The 25,430-nt window shown below is 35.7% G+C and overlaps 2 protein-coding genes across 4 annotated transcripts in view; both read left to right on the top strand.

Moving 5' to 3' along the window:
* Positions 1-798: 798 nt before the first annotated feature.
* On the top strand, positions 799-2,457 carry LOC109030507 (DNA-directed primase/polymerase protein). Its single transcript, XM_019041503.2, has one exon. It carries the CDS (start codon positions 799-801, stop codon positions 2,455-2,457), a length of 1,659 nt encoding a protein of 552 aa, XP_018897048.1.
* A 2,512-nt stretch (positions 2,458-4,969) lies between these two features.
* botv (exostosin like glycosyltransferase 3) overlaps positions 4,970-25,430 on the top strand; it is a 42,325-nt gene continuing 21,864 nt past the window's right edge. For 2 of the 3 annotated variants that reach the window (XM_019041569.2, XM_019041570.2), the window contains exons 1-14: positions 4,970-5,209; positions 6,801-6,972; positions 7,632-7,755; positions 8,559-8,710; positions 10,993-11,383; positions 13,355-13,522; positions 15,363-15,467; positions 16,073-16,359; positions 16,743-16,997; positions 18,663-18,780; positions 20,547-20,770; positions 21,327-21,487; positions 22,682-22,902; positions 23,604-23,966. In XM_019041569.2, the coding sequence (XP_018897114.1) occupies positions 6,838-6,972; positions 7,632-7,755; positions 8,559-8,710; positions 10,993-11,383; positions 13,355-13,522; positions 15,363-15,467; positions 16,073-16,359; positions 16,743-16,997; positions 18,663-18,780; positions 20,547-20,770; positions 21,327-21,487; positions 22,682-22,902; positions 23,604-23,962 (2,700 nt within the window). In that variant the 5' untranslated portion in view covers positions 4,970-5,209; positions 6,801-6,837 and the 3' untranslated portion in view covers positions 23,963-23,966. Of the gene's footprint in view, positions 5,210-6,800; positions 6,973-7,631; positions 7,756-8,558; positions 8,711-10,992; positions 11,384-13,354; positions 13,523-15,362; positions 15,468-16,072; positions 16,360-16,742; positions 16,998-18,662; positions 18,781-20,546; positions 20,771-21,326; positions 21,488-22,681; positions 22,903-23,603; positions 24,864-25,430 lie in introns of those variants that run through there. The other variant, XM_019041568.2, reaches the window with a different exon arrangement.

The raw sequence follows: 25,430 nt of genomic DNA, 5'->3' as shown, positions 1-25,430 counted from the left end.
TTTATTTTTGGGAATTTGGAGAAGATTTTTTTACTGAAGTGTTCCTCAAGTATGTTGCCATAACCCCTGGATCTCCAATCTTGAATAAGTATTACGGTTTTTATTATTTTGGCAAAAATATGCGGCTATTCTGAGCAGCGCGACGTGGTGGCCAAATCGCGAAGTTCCAAGCCTGGATTCACATTTAAAAAATGGAATTAAGACGGAAATTTTGAATCATCCTAATGGATGTACGTGCGGTTTTGCGCTGTACCCATCTATACGGCGTTTATAATCTGCGGGTATACGTATATACACGAACTACAGCCACTTTGGTTTTCCCACAAATTGACGTGGGACAATCCCCCATGTTAAGTCGACGTTTCACCAGTTCATTAATACTCTGAGTCGCTTTAAAGAGGGTTTTCACAACTAAGAAATAAAAATACTTCTTGTCTAGATATAATTCTATTGTTTATAATCCGATTAATGTAGCACTAAAGCCTACCGAAAATGTTTGTCGTTCCGCCGCATATAAATCAAACCGTCCACAACGCATATTGCTGATTTTCAGTTTGCGCGCAATCAGAGTACTTCCCGCATATTTGAAAAAAGGCGCGTCAACTTGTATATTTTACCGCGCGCGGCGCGGAATTGGCGGGAACCAATGAGAGAGGTGCCGCTGCCGGGGGGAAAACGAAAATATAAACATAACCTTATTACACTACAAACTCGCGAACAATCACATATATTTAATTTTCTTCTAGAATTTCTACATAATTTTTCACCAGCTGTGCCAGTTTTTTAATTAGTGCAGAGATGAGCGAGTTCACTGTGAGTGTAAGAAATTTTTATGGTGACAATAATTACAAGGCTAATATTTTCGACGTGAAGTGCGATGAACACTCAATTGTTTGTGAGCTACCTCCAAATTTAACAAGGATTCTAGGACCTTCAAACGTATGGAAAATATTCAAGAAGCAGTCAGAACTTCTCGAGTACTTGTCATTTAAAGCTCGCAACTTGAACTTGATGCCATTTGTTTTCCAAAGTATTAACAATGAACGCTTATTCCTCGCTGCGCATCCCCTGGTGTTTTGGTACTATGACAGTCACCGTAAGACCAATCAAAGACACTCCTACGAAATCATCCGAGAAAATCACCCTTGTAAGTTGTACTTTGATTTAGAGTTCTGTGTCAACTCCAATCCTGCTCATAATGGAGACAGGATGGTCAGCACCTTTCTGAAAATTGTCATTTTTATGATAAAGGTCCCATGCAGTTTTAACGATGTCCTGGATCTTGATTCAAGTACCAGCTCAAAATTTAGTCATCATTTAATATTTCAATTGCCTAACCATGTTTTTCAGACAAATTACCATGCGGGGTACTTTGTGGAAAAAGTTTGTCATGAAATATTAGCCAACATCCATGGCGAAGATATGAAAGTAGATCTTAAGTGTGAATGTAATGTTTCTAAAGAAGAGTTGTCAGAATTACTGGTTAAAGATGCAAAAGGGAACTCAGTTTTATTTTGTGATAGGTCTGTTTATTCCAAAAATCGCCATTTTCGCCTTTACAAATCTAGCAAACTGGGTAAAGAAACGCCTTTAGAGGTGAGTGCAAACAACAAGTTTTGTGTCAACAATTCTGTAGAAAATATATCTGATGAGCAAATATTTTTAGCATCTCTCATCACGTATTTTCCAGATGAACATTTTCTCTCAAATTGTGATATTATTAGTTTTGACCTTGCCGGTCCGACTTCTTCTCGCCCAAAAAATTGTTCCAACTATTCCAGTCAGGCCAGTGTAAAATCAGTCTCTGCATTTCCAAAAGTTGACAAATTCGTTCAAGATTTGGTTGCACCCGGCAAAATATGGCGAGTCCTTTCATTTGATGAGAACAAAACCCTTGTCTATGACATAGTCGCTAATAGATTTTGTCAAAATATTGGTCGTGCTCACAAAAGCAATAATATCATGATAGTTGTTGACACTGGTAAGTGTATTTACTACCAAAAGTGCCATGATCATGATTGCAAAGGGTTCCGGTCTGAGGAAAAACAACTACCTTTTGAGATTAGTTTCTATTTGCGTCCTGATAGTGAGCTAGTGAGGAGCACAGAGGATGATTTACAGTTGTTGGAGGATGACGCTTTTTTGTCTGAAGACTGCTTACAAATCAGTCAGGAGCCAAAAGTACTCTCAAGGGTCACTGAGAATCCTCAGCCAAGTGTGCAGGAACCTAAGTGCTCAGAAACAGATTCCAACAAAGTAGACCTCTCTGAGAGCAAAGCTCTCTGCACAGGAAATGGAGCGGAACCTAAAACAAACAATAGTACCTCTGAAGGTGTGCTTAGTTGCAATAAAAGTTCTGGGTCTCAATTTCCTGATGAGGAAATGGAGTATGCGGTTTGTCAAATTTTAGACATTATTGAGGACGAATCATTTGCAAATGAGAATTCAAATTTTTAGCATAATATTTTTAAAATATCCATACTTCCATATGCCATTCATTCTATTATTTGAGCACTAGCAGCTGCTGAATTTCAGCATGCCCTCGGAAATTGTTAAGGCTCAGAAAAACAGTGAGGAAGCACGGTGAGATGAATATAATCCCTTCTTTTCCTTTATTATCATGTGGGCATCTTAGGGTAAATGCCACTGAATTACTAAAAACAATTTACTGCAAATTACCGAAAAATCTTTTATATTCTATTTTTAGCCATGTTGTTTTTTTCCTCCCTCCTGAATTAATATTGCATGCTCAATCTTTTATGCATCTCTTTTTAAACGTCAATAAGTTTTACTCACAATGTTAAAAACCCTTCATTAATGTTTGAAATCTCCATTGTATGTTGTAAGGAGCTTCCATACGCAGTTTAGACAATTTCTTTATCATGTGTTGAAGAATTTAAATCCCCTCAATTTCCGAGCATTCAAATTTTAGGCCTTGATTACTTTGCTTTATAAAGAATATAATTCTCATCGCTAGATTATTTTCCTTCCTTCTCTCTTTTTAGCTTTAAGATTTTTAACTTATTTCAGGAAACCTAAAGTTTTGAATTTTGGTTTGTAATTTTTCTGACTCAAGGATATCACAATCAGTTAAATTTATCAATCTAAGCTCCAGTCTTTATAAAATTTCACTTCCAACAGTAATTTTTAAGACTGTGTTGAATGCCCCATTAAAACTCTTATTTTACCTCTCCACTCCTCTTGTTGTTATTTTCTGCAAGAGAAAGAAAACAAAATAAAGTATTTATAATTTTGTTAAACCATCGTTTGTGTTTTTATTTTTTAACTTGACACTGATACATACAAGTAAGCTGTGGTATTCTTTAAAATTACCTACGTATAAGAAAATTGTTGATTAATTAATTTTTTTTCTTTAAATTTACCTACAGAGGAACAAACTTCATAGTCTTTTTTTCGATTTTAACAAACAATACCTATATAATTCTAAAAATCCAGGGATAATACTTTTCCTTTTACTTAATCAACAGTTTTTTTTACAGATTTTCCCAATAAATTTTTTAGCGGATGAAGTAGAAAAATGCAATATTATGCTTTCCTTCAAAAAATATAGGCACCACCTAGTAAATAAGTCTCTAAGGTTTTGATGATCAGAACTTCCGACTACATTTTATTCTGTAAAATTTTAGATGATTTGAATGCAACCATTTTCAACTTATTGTTAATTGTTGCTGTATTTACTTATTTGCTCATTACCCTCTTAAAACTTCTTATGGGTTGGTTTTCTTCAAAAAAAAAAAAAAAAAAAAAAAAAAAAAACAGGATTTGGAAACACCCAACTTAGAAACATATTTTTCTAGTTTCTCTGTAAACAAAGGTTTCCCTTACTAAGGGTACTGGAGAGAAATACCTCGGTTGAAAAGATCAAATATTAAAGTTGCAACCTGATGGTAAAGTGTAACTCTTAAGTATACCTACCCAGAGGCCAATTGATTTATTTAGTCCGGCTGTTGTTCAATTTTGTACTAATACATCGTTAACCATGTTTGCGCTCCCATTAATTGGATGACAAATCTTGAAATAGCTAAACAATATTCATTCAATATTTATCGAGGTTGGTTTTTTTGATTGCTCTCGTGATTATTATGAAGCACTTGTGTGTGAAAAATAAACAATAAATTAATGCTCCTCATAATAGGGGTTTGATTGACCAAACAAAGCAACAGTTGAAGGAGGAGGGGGCTGCTCTTAAGAAGAATTTAGTAACATCTGCTGAAATATACACACTGCCTTACCCTAGGAGCAGGATATTTAAGGAATGAGTATAACTGACAAATATTATTAATTTTTTCAGTGTAATTAGTATAAACATTGTTCAGAAAATCCTGTTTTTGGGTTTGTCGTTGGATTAAAAGAGAAAATACCAACCAACTCAGCTTTATTTTTTTAATGGTACCTACTTTGGAATTTTTAAACATCTGTCACAAGACTGGCAGTTTCAGCTCCTAAATCCCCCCCCCCCTCCAATCACCAATATTCAGCACCCACTGTACAAGTCTTATTCGATTGAGTATGGCATTAGTTTGTGATGCTTACTACCAAAATTTAATTTCAAGTTTATTTGCAACCAACTTTATAAACAACATGCTGGGATTTTTTTTCTTTTTTTTAAATTTTCAAGTGATTTTTTGAACACTTTCATTAGTTTCATTAAACATTTTAAATCATCTCATGCAAGCCCAAATGACACAGAAACTCCTGAAAACACATCCTCTAGCAGCTTCTGCATCAGCTTTAAGTAGGTAAGTACTGGAAAACTTGAGCTCAAAAGTAATCCTAGCCCATAATCGGTACTATATAATAATGCGAACGCTGATGTCATTCGATATTAATATTATTAAATTATAGAGCCTTATTTCAAGTTTCCCGCGAGTTTTTTTTGCAGGTTTGCAAACCTGAAACGCATTGTGAACAACTTAGGAAAGAAAAAATTCGGAACCTAATTTTTAGGTTAATTTACTTTGTTTATGATTGCCTTGCAGCTTTCCTCGACTTTCAGCTTTTCGCAATTGTTGATCTCGGCTTTGGTTGTGTCATCATTTTTCAGACGTGGCATTTTAGTTTAAGCTTTATTTATTCATGAGATGTGATTCCGTATCCATTTTATTATCTCGAAGTACACCATTGAGTAATTTATACATAGAGAACTCAACCTTACCTCTTTGTAGAGCACTGAAACTCTCCATAGGAGGTAAGTTAGTCACTCGAATTGAATTAGATCGTCTTACGTTTACAAAGTTAAATATTTCGTCCTTCTTTAGGGCCTTAAGCTAGTCCAATCACTGACTTCAGGAGGAGACCGCATGTTCGTCATTATCTCTCCGCCCATTCACATTGAGAGTTAATGCTACCTTGAAGCCATGTCTGACAATTTTAATGTTTGTGTCAGCAAGTGATATTGCTGAAATATTTGAGCTGTCCGACTGCTCGCTTATCGGATTGAAATGATAAACCACCTCATTCCAGAACATCCATTTTAGTGTGTAAATTGGGTGTCAACGTTTCTTCATTACCACATGCAATACACATGGTAAAGACTTCTCAATATGATTTAGTGTTCGATTTTTCAACGAGCTGTATCCTTAACATAATTGATGGGTCATTATCAACCCAAAGTAGGTACTACCGCAAATGTCTGGTCAAAGTACTCCTTAAAATTCTGAATGTCACTAGCTGAAGCTACAAACAATACCCACACTGAATAAGTATGTGACAATCTACAAATTTAATCCTACCGGTAGATAGGCCGTCTGGTGTTACGACCATCGGTTGCCTACGAGAATCGAGAGGCTGTAACTACGATTCTGTGACGTCACCCTAGTAGATGAAACTCGGCTGCGATTTAGCATGTGTTCTTATGGGAGAACGCATGACACATGTTTCTTTTGTGCCAATATCTTTTCACAGGTTGGTCCAATGCAAAACTTCATAAAAACCTTTTTCAAAGAAGATAATATTGCACATCAGGAAACTGCCTAGTTCATGAATTACATTGTCTGATAATTGAGGAAGTTAAAGCTAAACACAACAAAATACCGAAAATTGTTTCGGCTCTGATTGGTTAACACGGCGATTACTCTACTAGTTTGACGTCACAAAACCGAGTAGTTGCGGCCTCTCCATTCTTGTAGGCAACGGACCACCATGTTGGATTGATGACAAGATTTGGCAGAGTAAATAAATGGGAGCTCATAACTCCCCTTTCTTGCTGCCGTCTCAATTTTTACAACAGTAGAGAGTGATTTCAGTTATTTCATTACCAAAATTTCATTCAATTTGTCCTGGTAAAGCTTATTGAAGCTGGTGTGCCATCATGTATACCCTCTTATTTTACCATGCCAAGGAAAAGGATGTTACTTAGAGCATTTTAGTGTCACCGAGCTCCCCCAAATAAATTCAAACTTGTCCCCCCCCCCCCCCCCCCCCCAATATTCATTTTTGAGAAAAGTCACAGATGTTTTTCCTAAAAAATTTTAAGACACCGCAGATGAAATTGTACTCAACATGGATTGAAAAATCGGTTTAAAAGTATTCACAAATACCCTTGAAAATTCATAATTCCTCCAAAGATATTTGGCAATTTCTGAAGACTCTGACAAAATTCTACCTTAGCAAGGCAGTGTGGTGGTAAGCTTTAACTTAATGTTTTAACCAGAAATGCAGGTATCTCACTTTAGGCATAAACATCAGCTTTGCTTCTATAAATGCATTCAATAATAAAAAAAAGTGCCCATCTTTGTATTATTACTCACAATCATAATTTGTCTCTTCTTCTGTTGTAGTGAAACTAGGTAGAAACATTATGGAACTGCTTTCGCAATGAAGCATCAAACTCAATCTCTAATTAAAGAAGCATGTCATCGTGTAGCTAATCTGAAAGTGTCTCGGATTGTTCTTCTAGTGTGCATCGCTCTATTGGTAGTCATATTTTTCACTTACCATGATCTGTCAAAGGTAAGAAGAATATTCAAGATTATCAATATACCTAGGTTACTCACAGTTTTATCCTCTAATGAATAGCGCCAGTAAAGTCAGAACATTTGTCAAAAAAACTCTATCAGATCCTTCTGAAAATCTAATACTTTTTCATTTTAAATTCTGTCACATCATCGTGGTTCCTAACACGAATTGGTGAAGTAGCAAATGCCTATGCCTACTGACACTGATATCAGCAAAAATACTGGTGTTTAAATGTCAAGTATGAATTAAATTTGCAGAAAAGAGTTCAATCCCCTCGATAATGACATGCATACTGATGATCTTTCATTTTAGACGAGTCTTTATTTTGTAGCCTCCTGCTTTTTTAGCTGGCGATCAGGAGATCCCGGGTTCAACTCCAGGTCAAGCAGACTGACTTAGATGGTCTCATGTGAAAGAATCTCCGGGTCGCCCTAGCCTATAAAGCCCACTTAAATGTGGTGAAAAAAAGAAGAAGAAAACTGAAGGTCACCATTGATGTTTTGTTCCCTGTTTTCTCAATGGTTCTTTTTTTTAGTGTATTTTCCAAAGAAACTACACAATTTTTTTTTCTCTTGAAGTACTTAGTCAATTTAGTAATTACAGGTAATTTTACCCTCAGTTCAATTAACCCAATCATTGTCTTAAATTTTCAGGTTGAAGGAAATGGTAATCCAAGCATCTACCGGTCTCGAACAAAATTGGAAATTTTTGAAGATTTTAGTGTTTTGCGAGCATCAGATCTTAAGATAAGAATTGAAGAGATGTTGAGAATCAAAGGTAAGTCCAAGTTAGAAGGGTAGTATCATGGAACATCTTCCTAATTTACTGTTCTCAGATGAAATACATAAATGCAGAAAGCTAACAACAGGAAATGAGGCTGCACTTTTAATTTGTTGAAGATGTTTCAGCCAAACCCATACAATTTTGAAGTTTTAAAAAAAACTGTGCCGTAAAAAGGTCTTCTCTTCTTTCCCAATTAATATCTATCAACACAGATTTTTTGGATCTCTGTATTTTTTAAATTTCTAGGACTGTACCTGGCAATAACTTTCAGCCAAAAACTAATATTCATCCTATAACAACTCTGATTTGTTCAGATGTTCATTTGCTTGGTGATTTTCCGATAAATTTGCCATTTTTTAATTAAAGATTTGCAACCACGCCATGATCAAAATTCTCAAAATACAGCTATTCCTTGAGACATGACATATTATCGCCTCCAAAAAATGCAGCATTCATCATAGAATCATTTAAAATGTGCTTTGTTCCTGCTCTTTGACCATAACTGTTACAAGAGGTACTGCTCTTAATTTTTCCAATTTTGTATGGTGAACTATGTCATAAAAGTGTTACAAAAGGGGAGGAAGTTGAAAAATCTGTAATTTAGCGTAACTTATTTTATGACTGACCCGCATGAAATTTGTTCATCTTTGCTTACTATGCTGTTCCTGGCCTTGTCCTCCTGGACATTACATCAAGAGTTTTGGGATTAAATTTCATTTTTCTGTCTCTGGTAAGTGGTACCCCTTATTTTAGTTAATAATTTTCACTGTTAGTCTATGTGGGAATATTCATTCCAGGTTCTGTGAGTACTGAACTTCGTGATCTTGAATACAGGCGCCAGAAGCTGCAAGCAGAAATTCTAACATGTATTCATAAAATTGACCAATACAAGAATGAAATAGGTCGTCAGCAAACGGAGTTGGATAAACTCAAAATGTCCGTCCAGCAGGTGTGTAGATTCTATTTGATTTTGCTTGAAATTCAGTCAGTCTATTATATTCGATTTAACCCACTCAGTTATTAAAAAAAAAGGGGAGGGGAAAAAATACTAATGATCAAGATTTTTTTTTCTTATTATTATTATTCATGTCTGCTTGTGACAGTTTCATTTTTTAAGTTCTTTACTCAACGCAATTCAGTTCCTAATTAAATTTAGGAATATTGGGTCAGTAAAGTCAAGGGCAACATCACAGATAGACATTTTCGCAATCACATCAACCAAGAGCAGAACCTCTTGAGATTTAATTTCATGATCAAACTTAACATGATATCATATTCTAAACAATACATTTTGAACTATTGTCACTTGTAACATCTTTAAATGAAGACTGTTTATTATATTTTAAAGACAAACATTTTCCCCATTAATTTTTAACAGACTAATAAGATAAGAGTTTTCCTTCAAGGTAACTTATCGTTCAGGGTGGTGTTAATTTTTTTTTTTTTTTTTTTTTTTTTGCAAGGGGGGGGGGCTGTCTCTTGATTTGGCTGCTAATTTTGTAACAAAATCCACTGGAATTTATCTTAAATCTTCATATGTAATTTGCCTCAAAAATATAAATGAAAAATAGGGAATTTTTTCACCAGCATACTCATAATCTTCTTATCATCAACTTACTTCCAACTTCGATAAAGCTCGTATTATCTCTAATCCCAGTAAACTAGTTAGGTCCAAGCTTATAAAACTGGAAATTTTACAGAGGAAAAGCAAATGTTATTCAGCATGTCAAAATGTGAATTTGGCAACTGCTTGCTGCTGTTGGGATCATATTGCTCTCTCATTTTCTCAGTGTTGGCAAATTCCCAAGTCTCAGCCAGAAGGCAGAACAATGAAACAGAGAAAAACGCTGACCTCAGGTCTACTTCCTTCTCATTTTTCTCCTCCTTTTTTTTGCTTCTTTGGCTCTTTCCCACCAGTCACTCTCTTTCCCCTTGCTCTTTCCCCTCTCTCTTTCATTTAAGCCTCAGTTAAAATGTGAGCCTAAGATGTGTCGCAACTTCTTAGTTTGTAATGGTTTAATATGGAGTTTTTTGAGTGGTGTTAGAGGTGAGTCTTTTTATTAGCATTCTCAATAGCTTTGCCTGTATTTTTAGCTCTTCCCTAGTTCAAATCATATCTCACTCTCACCATAGCTCAACTAACACCAGGAGAAGTAGAGAACTGATTCTTATGTTGTGAGCAATAAAAAAGATTTCCCAGTGGAGTTAGTAATTATGTGTGCTAATTAACTTCAGTGCTCTAGGTTTCAGAAATATATTTTTCAGGTAGACAGTGGTGTCGTTGAGGGTCGAAAATAGATCAATTGAGTATTTTTTGACAGTGTAAGGTCTTAAGGCAGCATGAATAATTAGTTTTAGCCTGTCATCAAATCCCTCCCCCCCCCTCCCCAGTGAAATACATCGCTAGAAAAATTTGTTTAAAAATTGCTAATGTCCATTTTGCATGGTTTCTTTGAGTTTTAATTCATTTTTTGACCAAAGCACAACTTCGTATCAAGCCTCAATTTGAATTTGTTTCTGTAGAATAAGGGAGGATTATCAATGGAAAAATTATACTCACACTCTCTTAAGCGCTGGTCAAAAAATGTCACTGAACTAAAAAAGATTTTAAAAATCGCCCTTTTCAGTTCTCTGGCTCCTTACTTATCGTTGCTCGTCTGACGTAAAGGCATATCTCGATTTTTTAGTGAGCCCTGTTCTCAGTATAACTCGATGCTTTCTGGGGCTCATGTGAAAATAGAGATACGCCCTTACATCAGAGGAACGACGTTATGGTATTAGACCTCACAGAAGAAATTCAATGAACGGCTAAAACTAAATACTTTCATCAAATATTGATCAGAAATTCCAGTGTTCTGGAAAACAGGAAGTTTGAGGGCGTTTGCAACATCAGAGAAAATGAAATTTTTGGGGAACGTCTGGTAGTTTCTTGAGTAATCCGTCGGATTGGCAACTTCAGCTTGTGTGATACCATTAAAGAGAGTGCAGTTGTATTTTGACCTTTTCAAAGTTGGACCGTGGATAGTGCAAGGAAGTCTCTATGCCTCATTCATGCTTGCTGATATATTACAGCTAATTCTTAAAATATATTTTTCAGATTTATGTTCATTTCTTTTTTAATGTCGTAATAAAATGAACGAAAGTGTACAAAAAGGTGCAAGGATGTTGTGAAGGGAGAGTGTTCAAAATGAATAGCTGTACATTACAATGATTTTCACTCTGTTTTTGCAGGCTCAAGTGGCACACCATGAAGCCTTAATCCAAAACACACCTGATCTTGCGCTCCCTTTGCGCCTGCTACCAGTTCGTCCGCCCACATCACTCACTCCTCCGTTTGAGCCACCAGCATCTTACCCGTGCCATTCTTTATCAGACTGCTTTGATCTCTCCAGATGTTCATTCACCTCTGGTTTCCCTGTATATTTGTACAACCCTGATTTGTATTTTTCATCATGGCATGTGTCCAATTTCATGATCTCTGCAATCAAAGAAGCCATCCATTTCAACCCTCACTTCAGTGGGGACGAAAACACAGCATGTGTCTATCTGGTCCTGATTGGAGAGAGGTCTCAGACTAACAGTAGTCTTCAGTTAAATCAACTGCCATTTTGGGCAGGCGATGGTGAGTACACAAATTTAAGAAATTCACAGAATGAAGAAATTCACTGGTTGGAGATATTTTTGTTAACAGGTATTCTTTGTGCATTTCCCCCACAATTTTGAAATAAGTGATGCAAAGATTACATGATCATATCAAAAGGGCTTTTTGTAATAAATAACACCGGAGTAAACTCACATTTAATTTTTTATTTTTTTTTTTTTTTTCATACTTTGAAAATTTTGATGGATGAAAAGGAGACTATTTGTCACAGATTTAGCAAACCATCCAAAAGAATGTTTTTCCTCTAACTGTTTTATAAAGTGAAGTTCATTCTTCTTTATTTGGCACTATCATCCAGTTGTTCTGAACCAAGAACTTTCGTGATTTTACATACATATAGGTCGCTTTATAGCACTCCCTCGCGTTCTACGACTCCTAACCTCCACTGCTCTCTGTTGAACCAAAAACCTTAGAGCATTGAGCACCTTAACATTTCTGCTTCAATCCCCTCCCTCCAACCTCTCCTTGGGCGCCCTCTGCGCCTTCTCCCAGGAGGAACCCAATCAAGGACCTTCTTTGGCAACCGGTCTCCTGCTATTCTCTGGACATGACCAAACCAAATAAGTTGTTTTGTCATAATGTCATGTATGATGGTCTGTGATTTTACTCTTACTTTTAAGAATGAAGTTTCTCAGATCAAGTTATTAGGCTGCATTAGGTAATTCAGTCGGTTCGTGCAAAAACGCTCGATGTCTGATACAGTGTTTCGGAATTTGGTAGAGCTATTTCAGTACAATGGCAAGTCGAAGACATTAGAGATGGAGAATCTTTTTCTTTAAAGTGTCTGGAGCATAGTTCTATTCATAAGTTTACTAAGGATATTGACTTCATTGATCAGTGTTATGAGGCAAAACAATCAACCGCAATTTGAAAAATGTAATGGACATTGGATATTTTTGCACAAGGTAATTCAGTTTTGAATCACGGATAGTCATAGATAATTCCAGCAACCTCTCAGACCTTGTGAAATGGAGGAACAGAAGTCTACCAAACCAGTAACCTCAGTATAATTCTTTCAAGTTATTTTAGAGGTCGCAATGCAGGACTCGACCGCCAGTAATTTGAACTGTTTCGGTATCGAGACCTCAATTGCCTCTAAAATTCTCTCAAGTTCTCCTAAGGGAAGCAATGCAGGGCTCAAATGAATCAGTGAGAACGAAAACACACGAACTCGGTAACTTGAAAATCCTCAATCTTTATTAAAGACTGACAATTTTCATAAAGGTCATTGAAGTTAGTGCATCCGTTCCAACTTGGACCTTTAAAGTGTCCTTAAGTACTTGTCTTTCGGCACCGAAAATCTTTTTCCTAGACTAACTTCTTCCCATTCTGTTCAGTTTTGCACGTGTTTTGATTATTTTCATTTTTCCGAGTTGGAGTGTTTTCAATCTCACTGATTCAAATGTGCTTTTAAGGAATTTCTAGCCCTTGTCTTATTTCGCCCTTTTTCAGCTTAAGCTTCTGTACTCAAAAACTTTAAGAATTCATATTCTTTCTGCCATCATTCGCTCTTTCAATTGGACCATCCAAGTATCTAGTACTAAAATTTTTTTCGCAATGGATACCATAGCATGCCATAATCAAAATTTATCCCAGATAATGATTTCTTTTTCAATTGTTTAATTTCATTCATCCATTTTTTAATGGATATAAACTTCATTTTCTGAAAATTCTTTCATTGTAATTGAAATTTCATTCATTAAAATTACAAGATCCCATTTACCAAATGACCCCTGGGTTGATAGACAAGAGTGGTGATTAGGTGTCGCAGAGCGCCCGGGTGCACTGTAAAAGCGACCTGAATGAATGAAATGATATTTATTTCCTGTTGAATATTATGCCTATGAGAAACATTCAAACTATCTGATGGATATACGTCTTTTCAAAATTTTCACCGTTAATTAAGATGATTTTTATGTTTCATATTTTCAGGCCGCAATCACATTTTGATCAACCTCTCGAGACAAGATCTGTCTAGTGACTTTGCTGGAATAGAAAATTTGAATTTTAGCCGAGCAATTGTCGCACAAAGTTCTTGGCTCCATTCTCTTTTTAGACCTGGTCATGACCTTGTTATTCCTCCGGCTCTTGGACCTCCAGGTGTGATGATTATTTTTTTTTATTTTTTTTTGTACTCCCCTCCCCTTTTTTCCTTTTTTTTCATAGCCAACATTATTTTTATATAATACTTACATACCATGATCTTGGGTTTTATTTCAATAATGAGGAGCCACCACACTACTTGTATTTTAACTTATTCCTATTAGTTTTAGCTACGCAAGCCTAATATATATATAAATGTGTAAAGTAGCATGTTCTGGATTATTACAGCTGAGTGGCATCCTATAATTTATGGCCATATTTTTAATTAAAAATAATGCTTTTAGTCTCACTTAAGAACTGGGAATTATAATTTGATGGCACCATTTTGCAGTCAAGAGGGCTGCGCTCACTAAGAGTCGTACGGAAAACACCAAGTCAGGAGAACTTGTTTACACTATATGGAAGAGCATTGATAACCCTTGAATTTTTGGTAGAGCGCACTAGATTCACGAACCGAATCGCAGAAGAAAATTGGATACCCACTCAAGATACTTGGAAAATTTTGAGTTTACTTGAGGGAGCACAAAGAATTTGACTGTAGTCTTGGCTGGGTGTTAAACACGAAGTAAAGAGAGGATGCTTTGCTGTGGCCATCAGAGCCTGGAGCGTGAATATGTAGCAATCTGCATTGGCCATCTGGTGCGCAGATAAACAAAAGCATAAAGTAAATGAGATGGTGCTTCTGACTGTGTGCAAATATCAGTTTAAGGTCTAAAATGCTTGGCAAGTTGAAACTATGAAAAAAATCAGAGGAACTGAGAGGGAAAGAGATTGTAGAAAAAACTGTCTTGGGGACAGTTTGGAAAAAGGCAATGTGTAACATGTGACAAGGAACTTACGTTCTTGGAATCAGATTATTTCAATTAGTGATCATTTAGTGATGGGTTGAATACAAGTAAGTCTGGAGTGTTTTGCGATATCTAATGTATCTTTTCAGAGAAAAATAACATTGCGCAGGTACTGTTTTTAAAAAGCATTTTACAAAGAAAATACTGATTGGACTCAATTGCAAAGTAACTAATTACCTACACCTCAAGCACCTTGCTCCTGTCTCCCCAAAAATAGTGACCCTGACCCGGATGCTCAACGCTGCTTTGATTTAGTCAAACATGTTTTGAAATCCGCAGGTTTGATTGCGCACAAGTTTCACAGAATTTGGCTGTATTACTGACACTGGCTCAAACCGACGACCGTTTAGCACTGATTTACGTCTTGGAAATAGAATAAAATCGGCAGGTGCAAGGTTGGGTGCATATGAAGGATGAGGCATGCCCATGACATTCATGCCTGTTTGTTGACGAAGCTTCAGAATTAGATTCGGTGCATTCGCAAAGGCATTGTTGTGATGCAAAAACCAGAAATGTTGAACCCTTGGGCTTCAATCTGCAAAGATTTTTAGATACTTTCTGCAACACATTGTCACAGAAAAAGCGGTTCTCAAAACTTAATGTTGTATCTTTGCTCTGAAAATGGCTGCATGGTGATAATTGCAAAACACAACGGACTTATTCATCTTCAACCCGTCACCAAATGATTAATCAAGATAATCAAATTTTGTGAGTGTAGCGTTCTTCAGTATGTTATCAGCCTTAAGGAATGTTCAAGAAAACCTGATTCGACCGCTCAGTGGGCTATTTATCATCGAAATCTGGTCTCTAAACTAACACACCTTGTATGAAGAATTCAGAGCAAAAAATTTGCTTGTTCTACAGTTCTTGCATTTTTTCCATGATATCAAAATAACTTTCTACCTTCAGAAAGACCTATTTTTTGCCTTGAATCTCATTCATCTTTTTTTAAGCTTTTCATGTATTAATTCCCCTTTCTCTGTCTAAAGGAGGCGATGTCTGGTTCGATTGCCCTTACATGCTCCCGGCCCGGAGGAAGTACCTAATTTCATTTGAGGCCTATTCTACTGTCTCCTCATCCTACTCTTTTGATTGTAAGTCCTAATTATAAACAGGCCTGTATCTTTCTTTTCTTAATTTTTTTTTTTTTTTGGATATGCATAGTAGGCATTTGATTATTTTGGAACCAAAAAGGGCATTTGAATATAATGAAGCTCATCTGTCAGTGGGAAATCAGTCTTAGGAACTAGCAACCTATGACTGCTATGCAGTCATCCGAAGGGACAAAATAACCTTGTTATTCATGGATCCCCCCCCCTCCCCAAGGTTTCTTGGGTCCTTGAGTTACTTCATAGCAGCATACTCTTGACAGGGATTCAGTTATTACACCTAATAATATTATTCTTTTCCATCAAATCATATCATGGGATTGATTCTCAAGGAATTGTCATTTGACTCCATCACAGTTAGACACCAGTATAAATTAATAGCAAATGATTTAATACGGAATCTGATGATTGTTGCAGTTTGAAATGTTCATTTTTGTATGAGTGTACTATTGGTCTTGATAAAGCTCTATTTTTAAGCTTTTCAGAAGAGTATTTACCTCTCTGAGCTCTAAATGAATACCATGCACCCTTTATCTTGGTCCAAGAGCCAAATATTAAACACTATCAAAACTCTTTGACTTTCTTTTCAGATTCTGTGATAGCCAAATACTTGACATCAAAAACATCCGACAAGTTCTTCTTTGCGTTCGGCTGTGAGCCTGGAGCAACGCAATTCAAAGAAGAGTACAACCTTTGTGGTAATGAAACCACTCGATCTGTGATACTTAAAGACTCAACTTTTGCTCTCATAACTCCTCCGGTGAATTCTTCGTTTGTGTCAACGCCTTTGTTCCAGGCGAGACTTTACGAGGCCATGAAATACGGTGCCATTCCTGTTGTACTCGGAAATGATCATGTCCAACTACCTTATTCAGAGGTATGGCATTTTAGCTTTTTACACACATGAGCCACTTGATGTGGAAAAAATAACTGCCTCCAATTTGTCTCCTTGCATCAATGCTCTTTCATGATCTGATCTGCTCTTTAATATTCAGGAAATTCTAAATATAACATATTTTGTTTGACAGTTCAGACTCCCTAGCAATTTAATCAAATACAGTTAGGCACTATGCTCTTTCTTTAAAATTTTACACACAAGCTATGTATGAAAGCATAATATTTGAAGTTCTAGAAACAACGCCTAAGTATAAAATTTCCAGCTTACTATGATTCAAATTTGTAAACGCTATTCAATGGCTCGATAATCATCCTTTTAAATGATTCAAGTAAATTTTTTACCAGCTTCCTTGTTTGATGCAGGTCATATATTGGCGTAAAGCTGTGATAGGTTTGCCAGTGAGCCGCATCACTGAACTTCATTTCCTTCTACGAAGTATATCAGATGCTGATATTCTTCTCATGCGACGCCAAACACGTTTGCTGTGGGAGCGATACTTTAGCTCTGTTCAAGCCATCATTGACAGCGTTCTAGCTGTTGTAAGAGATCGAATAAATTTGCCGCCATCACCAATCAGAGAGGAGCCTTCGCCAAGTGTGTTCAGTGATAATTTTGTGGTAAGTAACTTTTTTTGCTAAGGTTCCTCCTTCTTTCAAGGGCCTGTTTTGGTAAGGGTGAAAGAAAATTGGTGAAAATTCCTTTGTCTGGTATGCTTTAGCATCCGAGCAAGCCATAGTTCTCTAAGATCAGGTCCATAAGTTTGAAAGAAAGAAATAAGTTTTTCCTGGATACACTGATTGATTTTCAAAACATTACAAAGCTGCTTGTATTATTTTATCTCTCTTAAACTAGTAATCGAGGATGTAAATGCAGGAACAAGTATCTTGATTTGCAATGTTACAGACTTCCTATCTTACTTTATTTTTCAAATTAAAAAATACTCAACATCATCTCTTGAAATATCCTTTATCATTTGTGAAAAGAAATGGATGGTGTCAGAAATACTGCCGTGATAGCGAAGAGAGCCGTAGGTGCAAAATTTTCGAAATCGAGTTTTCTTCAAAAGTCGTCTAAACTCTTTTAAATGAAATTACTGAGACAGATAAAACAGCAAAATTCATCCTAATTTAATGAAAACGAAACGTATGAGAAAGCCGTAAGTACACAAAAAATGACATAGTTTTTTTTCAAGACAGCCGCAGGTGTATGAGAGCCAATGAAAATAGTGCTTTCCAGTAAAGTGCCGCCCTCTTCTGCCAATTTCTAACCTGAAAATGTGTTTGTTGTGCGTCCAAAATGCAACCACGAAAGCATGCAGAAGATAGCACTTACTGTTAGGCTGTCTTGCCTAACAATAACCTAGCATGAAAATGAAAAATACCCTTTTTTATGTAGTGGAAATAAAATCAGTCGATTTTTAATCATTCATACGATCTCTAGGAGTCTTCCGGACGAATAGTGGCAATTTGACAAAAAACGGAGGCTTCTTTCAATAAAATGTTCCGAACAGAAGTTTCTAAGCCTGTTTTCTCAGAACTTCATTTTTGCACTTACAGCTCTCTTCGCTATCACGACAAAATTGTTGATCCCCCACAAGCTGATTCATATGCGTGTTTTACCTACCAGAATTTTTAAACTTCCCTTGTTTCATCCATTCTTCAATCTTTCAGTAAATGTTACACACTTTGAATATATTACCTCAAATCATCTCATTTACCATCTAATCCTCTACCAATGAACTATTTTCTTACTCATATAGGGTAGTTGCAATAGTTATTGTGGCAAAAGAAAAACTGTATTGTGAAGCATAGTGAAATGGATTTGTTTGTTAAAATTGATCCAGAAATAGCATTAATTGAACAGTTTTTTTTTACCTTTCACTTTATTTTACTTGAATCTTGTCTCGATTTTTATAGAGGATGAAAAAAAGTTATAGTGAACTGAATACAGATAGTTCTAATAATTAAAAAATAATATTTAAATCTGTCTTCGTTAGATGGACGCAAGTCCAAAAATGCATGAGCTCAAGTGTCCAACGGAGACAAACAAAAGCCAGGACTTATGATTTATTGAACTTACGCCCGTCTGTAACAGAGACAGATTCATTTGTTCTTTTGTCAAGGGTAGGCATATATTTTTTTCATTTTTATTTTTCTAGTTTTCTTCTCTCTTACATTTAAATTTCCTTTTTTTTCCTTTTTTTTTTTTTTTTTTTTTTAAGTAAGTAGCTCTTATACTTTTGAAAAATTTGTGATCATAATTTAGAGTTTCTTTATTTTCAGCCATTAAAAATAGAACCCGTTGTGAGTGATGCTAAACCAGAAGAGAATTTGGGGCCACTTGAACCTCCATATGCCTCCCCAAAATTCAAAAGGAACTTCACCATCATGCTTACTCAAGGTAAGTTCATCTATGTTTTTTAAGTTAGGATATTTTATTGCTGTAGTTATAAAATTACAGTTTCAGCTGTTCAAAAGATTCTCTAAGCTATTCAATTTTTGGTTGAAATCAGTAGCTGATTGACTGCTGAGCCTGACTAAGGTGTCTTAATAGAGCCATCGATTTTTGAAAAGCAACATTCTACAATCCATCAATGTCATTCCTTGAAGTCGCTAGTTTGTGCAAGGGACGAGTGCTTGACTCTTCAAATTATTTTTTGAGAATATGTTGATGACACTCACATTTTATTTGGTCATTTTGATTTTCTTTTTTTCTATAATCTTGCATTATTGCATCTCTTAAAACCAACTTAAACAACAAAGAATTTTAGCCAAGATGCTTGGTATAACTACAAATTTATTAAACATACCGATGCATTTCGGCAAATATAGCCATCATCAAGGTATCACCCATAAGAACAAAAGATTAATGAAACATTGAAAATAAGAAGAGTGCAAAATACATAATTAATTCTGAGAGGTAAGCTACAAAAAGGGACCTACAACCGAACACCTACTCTGAAAACTGGTCGATGAATAAACAGCTAGGACTTACAAACAGGTATCAATGATAGATGATAGTATGAAATTTTAAGTAGTTGCCAAATCATGAAGCAAATCTATGATTGGTGTGGCAGCAGCAATCAAATTCCTACACAATCATTACATCAGTAAACAGCCGTGCTAAGCAAGAACGCCGTAAATCCATCAAGATTTTTCCTTGTTTTTTGGAACTTAACACTTCATGAAATAAAAACTGTTTTGCCCATGCACCTCAAATTTTCAGGTTAAGTTCTTGATAGTATCTGCGGAAGTATTCTGTAAAAACATTGTCCCAAGGTACACAAGTTTTCCTGCTATGATACATTGTTTCCAAAAAATGTAAAATGGCGTTTACGGCGTTTTTGCGTTGCACGGCAGTAAAACAGAACGTAATTTTAATAAAAGATATGCTGAACATAAAAGATATCAACAATCGCATGTGTTCAAACAGAAAAACGAAAACAAGCACAATATTGGTAGTGTGCAAGAAAATTTAGAAATCATGCATGTTAGTAGAAATGAAAAATATCTTAAAGTATTAGAATGTTTCGAAATTAGCGAAACTTTACGAAACAATCAAAGATTTGCTTTATGATTTGGCAACTCAAACAACAAAATTCTGTATTATTTTTTATCCACCATTGATACCTGTTGGTAAGTCCTAGTTGTTAATTTATCAACCAGTTTTCAGAGTAAGCATTCAATTGTATGTTGCTCACGGCAACTTGAGGCTTACCTCTCAGAATACATCATGTATTTTGTACTCTCCTTATTTTCAATGTTTTGTTAATTTTTTGTTCTTATGTGTGATCCACTGATGATGGCTATATTTGCCAAAATGCATCAGTATGGGAGTTAATAAATTTAATTATTTGGTGTTCGCATTAATAAATTTGTAGTTATATCAAGCATCTTGACTAAAATTCTCCATTGTTTCAGTTCATTTTCTTTAATAGTCATTCAATTTATCACATAATTATAGTAAATAATTGAAATAAATCAACTTATCGATTTACATATTGATGATCCAAATAATCATCCTACCAACTAGGAACTTCTTTGAACTGATGGTAGTCAATTGTTCAAACCTTAGGTGATTTGGATCAATCATGTCAGTGAAACTTACATGATGTTTTTGGGTCAATGTCTCTATATTTAATCCTTTAAATTTGTCTCTTTTCACAGGTTATGAATTATGGAATGAGTGGGGAGACCCATTCAGACTGTACCCACAAATTCCATTTGATCCACTTTTGCCTTCCGATGCTAAATTCATTGGATCAGGTGTGGGTTTCAGGCCTGTGAATCAGGGAGCTGGTGGCGCTGGAAAAGAATTTTGTGAAAGCCTCGGTGGCAATTCACCAAGAGAACAGTTTACAATTGTTATTCTTACTTATGAAAGAGAGCAGGTTTGTTCCAATCAGCGTTTGTCATTTATTTATTCTTTTTACCTGTTCATGTTATCAGTAATTATTGCTTAATGGATAGGCATAGCCTGCAAAGCTACTAAATTGGGTGTCTGGACTTTTCAGCAATGACAGTTAATTATTAAGTATTTGCTCCTTGAATTGCCTAGAAATTTTAAGTTCAAAAATGAGAAGCAATTTAAATCTAAAAGCTTCAAAATAAGAATCTACTCCTTTGCAAAATATGGTTTTAATTTTCAAACGCCCATCCTTGGCCATTGTTTTAGCTGTCAAGAAACAGTATTTTATGTCATTCAACCCTATTTCTAGCTAAAGTAGAACGTACATTTCCCCATGCAATAGGCTATTTTTGATCTGAAACTGAGAGATTTTAATTGCGACTTCTATTGGTCCTGTTGTTGTTAAAAGTACTTTTTAAAAATTGGAGGTAGTTCATTCTTTTAAAATTCTGTTACAAACCATTTAGGGAAATTACAATGGGCGTAAATAGAGTAGAAATCATAGAATTTTTATTCATTATTCTCTATTATTTCTGCAGGTGTTGATGAACTCACTAAGTAGACTACACGGTTTACCATATCTTCACCAAGTAGTAGTTGTATGGAACTCACCACGCCCTCCTCTTGAAGATCTTCGGTGGCCTGAAATTGGAGTCCCTGTGAAAGTAATCAAGGCTCCTTACAACAGTCTGAACAACAGGTACTCCTGCCCCCCCTCCTTTTTTACGTTATCCTAGCTGCCTTCAGTTCAATAGAACATGTATGCAGCTTCTCCACTCATTCTCCCCCCCCCTCCCCTTACATCAAAGAGTCCTGCACTTCAAGTTTTTGAAGATAGATAATCAAGAAAAGAATATTCCATGCAATTTTTAAACCTCAATTAACACGACTTTCCAAACCAATTTTTACATTTTTCCTCCTATAATTTTGCAAAAGACGCACAATTTTAACATGTTTTCCTCTGAATAATGTTTATGAGCAAATGGAAAAATCATTAAGTCTCAAAGTTACAAACACATAAGTAGTAATAAATGATATTCAAACAATGAAGGCAGTGGTAATTTCTTTCGATTTGTTAGTGATTTGTATATTTGTGATTTGTATTCAGACTGAATATAGTAAAATATCAGGTGTAAAACTGAATTAATAAACAAAAACAAAACCGAGTACAGTAATACCTAGATTATCCGACGAATCTCGAGAAAGCCTGTGCCGGGCACTAAAAATGCCAATTAGTGGTAAACACATATAAACACATGAAACCACATAAATTATGTGTAGAAATACTTGGGCATGACAAATAAATACATCAAGAAATGAATGATAACAGGTTAGGTAACATTTCTCAGCTTAGTTTGACTGATTCCCCATTTTTTTTTAGCTGTGTCAATTTTTTTGACATTTTTTTCACTCTTATCAATACAGTAAACTCTTTTTGCTAAGTTTTTGAAGAGGAGGGAAAATCGAACATCGTATTTTGACCAATAGTAATTCAAGCAACTTCAAATTTATTGAAAATAATGTTTCAAAATGTAATTTTGGATGTTATTTGAAACTGAAGAGTAGTTTATTTTTGAGAAGAGTTTTCTTTAGAGTATTTTGTTGGATCTAAAGGCACTTTCATCACAGGTTATCATCAATGAGTCACTCCTCCACTTCACGTTGTACCTCTTGGCTTTAGATCACTTGGGTTCATCACAAGTCATTGACTGTAACTCCTTAATTTCAAGAACATTTACCTATATCTACTCTTGCTCTTTTTTTTTTTTTTTTTTTTTGTTAAAAATCATTATCCATCTGTCCATTTTTATTTTAAATATTATAAAATTGGTTGAACAATCCTTTTTGATTTACGCTTTGGAGTTAAGCATATTTATTTCTGGCTGTCTATCAGGTTCCTTCCTTATGAAGCTATTGAGACTGAAGCTGTTTTATCTGTAGATGATGATGCTCATTTGCGACATGATGAGATCATTTTCGGCTTCCGAGTATGGAGAGAGCATCGAGACCGAGTGGTTGGCTTCCCTGGCCGTTTCCATGCTTTGGACATCAACTACAAACCTGGATGGCTCTACAACTCCAACTATAGCTGTGAACTTTCAATGGTTCTCACTGGTTAGTTTGACTTGAGCAGTGCCTGAGTTGCCTGTTGTCTCCTTTTTTTTTTTTTGTAGATGATAACTTCTAACAATCCTGATGATATGTGCTCAGTGTTTAAAAGGTTGTGAGCACTTTTAGAGCTAAGAAAAAAAGATAATTTATGTCAAAAGTAAGACTTCGAAACAGAGAGAGTCTTGTCTCCAGCTCTCCTTCTAATGATCCCCTTAAACTTTTAATCCAAATCCATGAAAGTAAAGTCAGGTCTCACTGAAGTAAAAAAATTAGTTGGCTTTCCTCTTGCCAGAAGGTCAGCTTGACAAGGAATGCATCCAGGATGGACAGTCTGAGTGAGGTCTGAGTCTGAGGTTAACAAATTGCCATGAGCCCAGTTCAAAAACATGAAGTCTTTACCAGAATCAGACGTTGCCATTCTTGGTGTCTTTGAAAGTTCTCTTTTTTTTATAGGTCTCATCTTTTCGCACAATTTTTGGTGGAAAATAACTGCATGGCCATTGAGATCAACCTTTTGCTGTTGTAATTAAACAAGTTGACCAGCTTTGAGGTCTAGAGAGACAGTGAATGTTTATATTTTTAGTGCTTACCCTTTTGATTGTAAAAAAATCTGAAATCTTTGTTCATGTCAATACGTTTCTCTGAATCAAAGCTTGAAGTAATGATGAAAAATTTTTGTTAACCTGAGCGTCTTCCTTTTTCAGGTGCTGCTTTTGTGCACAAATATTACCTGTACCTTTACTCTAATTGGCTACCACAAGCAATCCGTGACAAAGTTGATGAATACATGAATTGTGAAGACATAGCGATGAACTTCCTTGTTTCACACGTCACCCGAAAGCCACCAATCAAGGTAACATCACGGTGGACATTTAGATGTCCAGGCTGTCCTGTCTCTCTCTCTGAGGATGATACACACTTTCAAGAACGACACAAGTGTATCAATTTCTTCACAAAAATTTTTGGTTACACTCCTTTATTGAACACTCAGTTTCGAGCTGATTCAATCTTGTTCAAGACGCGGATACCTCATGATAAGCAGAAATGCTTTAAGTTTATATAATCAGGTATTCAATACTTTTTACTAGTTCCTTTTTCTACCTGCTGAGCCCTGTCCAATTTTTTGTTAAAAAATGAAAGGCTAAGTTTTTCCGAAAGTGAAAAAATATTTTGAGCTGCAGGATACATTAGGTCTCTATGAAGACCCTGTAAAATGCATTGACTCACAATCAGATGTTTCTACTTATATTAATGTTTGAAGTGCAATTTTACTTCTTTATTTTTTTTATTTTTTTAAATTTTTCTTTTAGAAAATGACCTGAGATTTTTAAGAAAAATTGTTTCAGGAAAACTTATTGATGAAAGCATGATCTTTGCTTTCTCTGTGGATGGTTTTTGGTGACATGATAGGAGTTTGTGCGTTAAACATTTTGTCTTGAATTTATCATAATTTTGATTGCTATGACAAAGTGCATTACAATACCCGTTGGATAGACTTCAATTATTAACAACATGCTCCCAAGTGTATTGAAAGTACGAAGTTCTCCCGAGACTATTGTTTTTCTTGGGATCACTGCTTTAATTATTGTACAAGACTAACCACATGAAAGTTTCCTCTAGCTTATTCCATTCTAGGATTGGGAGGAGAAAGTATGGGTTGGGGGGAGGGTGTGTCTTATTTTGGGTTTATCCTTGTTTAACCGCACTTTTTTTAAAGCCATCTCATGTGTTATGAAACACCGGTCAACGGACTGTTTCCACGCAGTTGTCTTTTTATCCGCCATGTGAATATCTAAAAATACAATAGTTCTCAATACCACGATTAAAATGCGATACTGTATTGCATCATAGTCCACGGTTTAGCTATATTGAGCTCCTGCCGCGATGATTACGGTTTCGTTGTTAATATTCTTCTCTTCTTTACTGAACCACTTTCCCACGGAATCAGTGTTATACTGTAATGGGGGGATGAAATGATCCAACGCTCGTAGTCAAATGGTAGAGACTGATCAATATAATCGGTAAGATAGCCTGGTATACATAGGATGCACTTGGCTAAGGTGACCACTTACTCGCTGCCTCGATGTACAATAACGCGCCGCGAATCTTGAGAGCATATATCTCGTAATGTCCGACCGAACTATGACGTCGGAGACGTGATTGCGAGATAAATAGATGCTACGAGATAGATACTCTATATCAGAAAGGGTATACGGGAAGTAAAGGCAGAAAGGTAGTCAGATATACATAGGACACATTATTATATTCACAGTATGGAGGAAAGAGGACAACGTAGTGCACAGTTACATTTTTGATTCGCGAATGCCAACGGCTAAATTCGTGACTGCATATCTAGGAAAGAAAAAACAATTGAGAGCGCCCAGCTCTGGATGTTGAAATATTGTCAACAACTTCTACATTCCAACAGCCTCCCTTAATTTGTGACCTATTTTTAAAAATAAAAATAAAAATTGGGAGCAAATTAGGACCCGACATTGTTGAGACACCTAACAGAAAAAAACAAAAAGAAA

This window comes from Bemisia tabaci, chromosome 3 (assembly GCF_918797505.1).
Source record: "Bemisia tabaci chromosome 3, PGI_BMITA_v3".
NCBI lineage: Eukaryota > Metazoa > Arthropoda > Insecta > Hemiptera > Aleyrodidae > Bemisia > Bemisia tabaci.
The sequence above is the reverse complement of the archived record's forward strand: the minus strand, read 5'-3'. Positions and strand labels throughout refer to the sequence as shown.

Excerpts from the sequence above, each read along its gene's own strand:
- LOC109030507 (XM_019041503.2), top strand. The coding sequence starts at position 799 with ATGAGCGAGTTCACTGTGAGTGTAAGAAATTTTTATGGTGACAATAAT.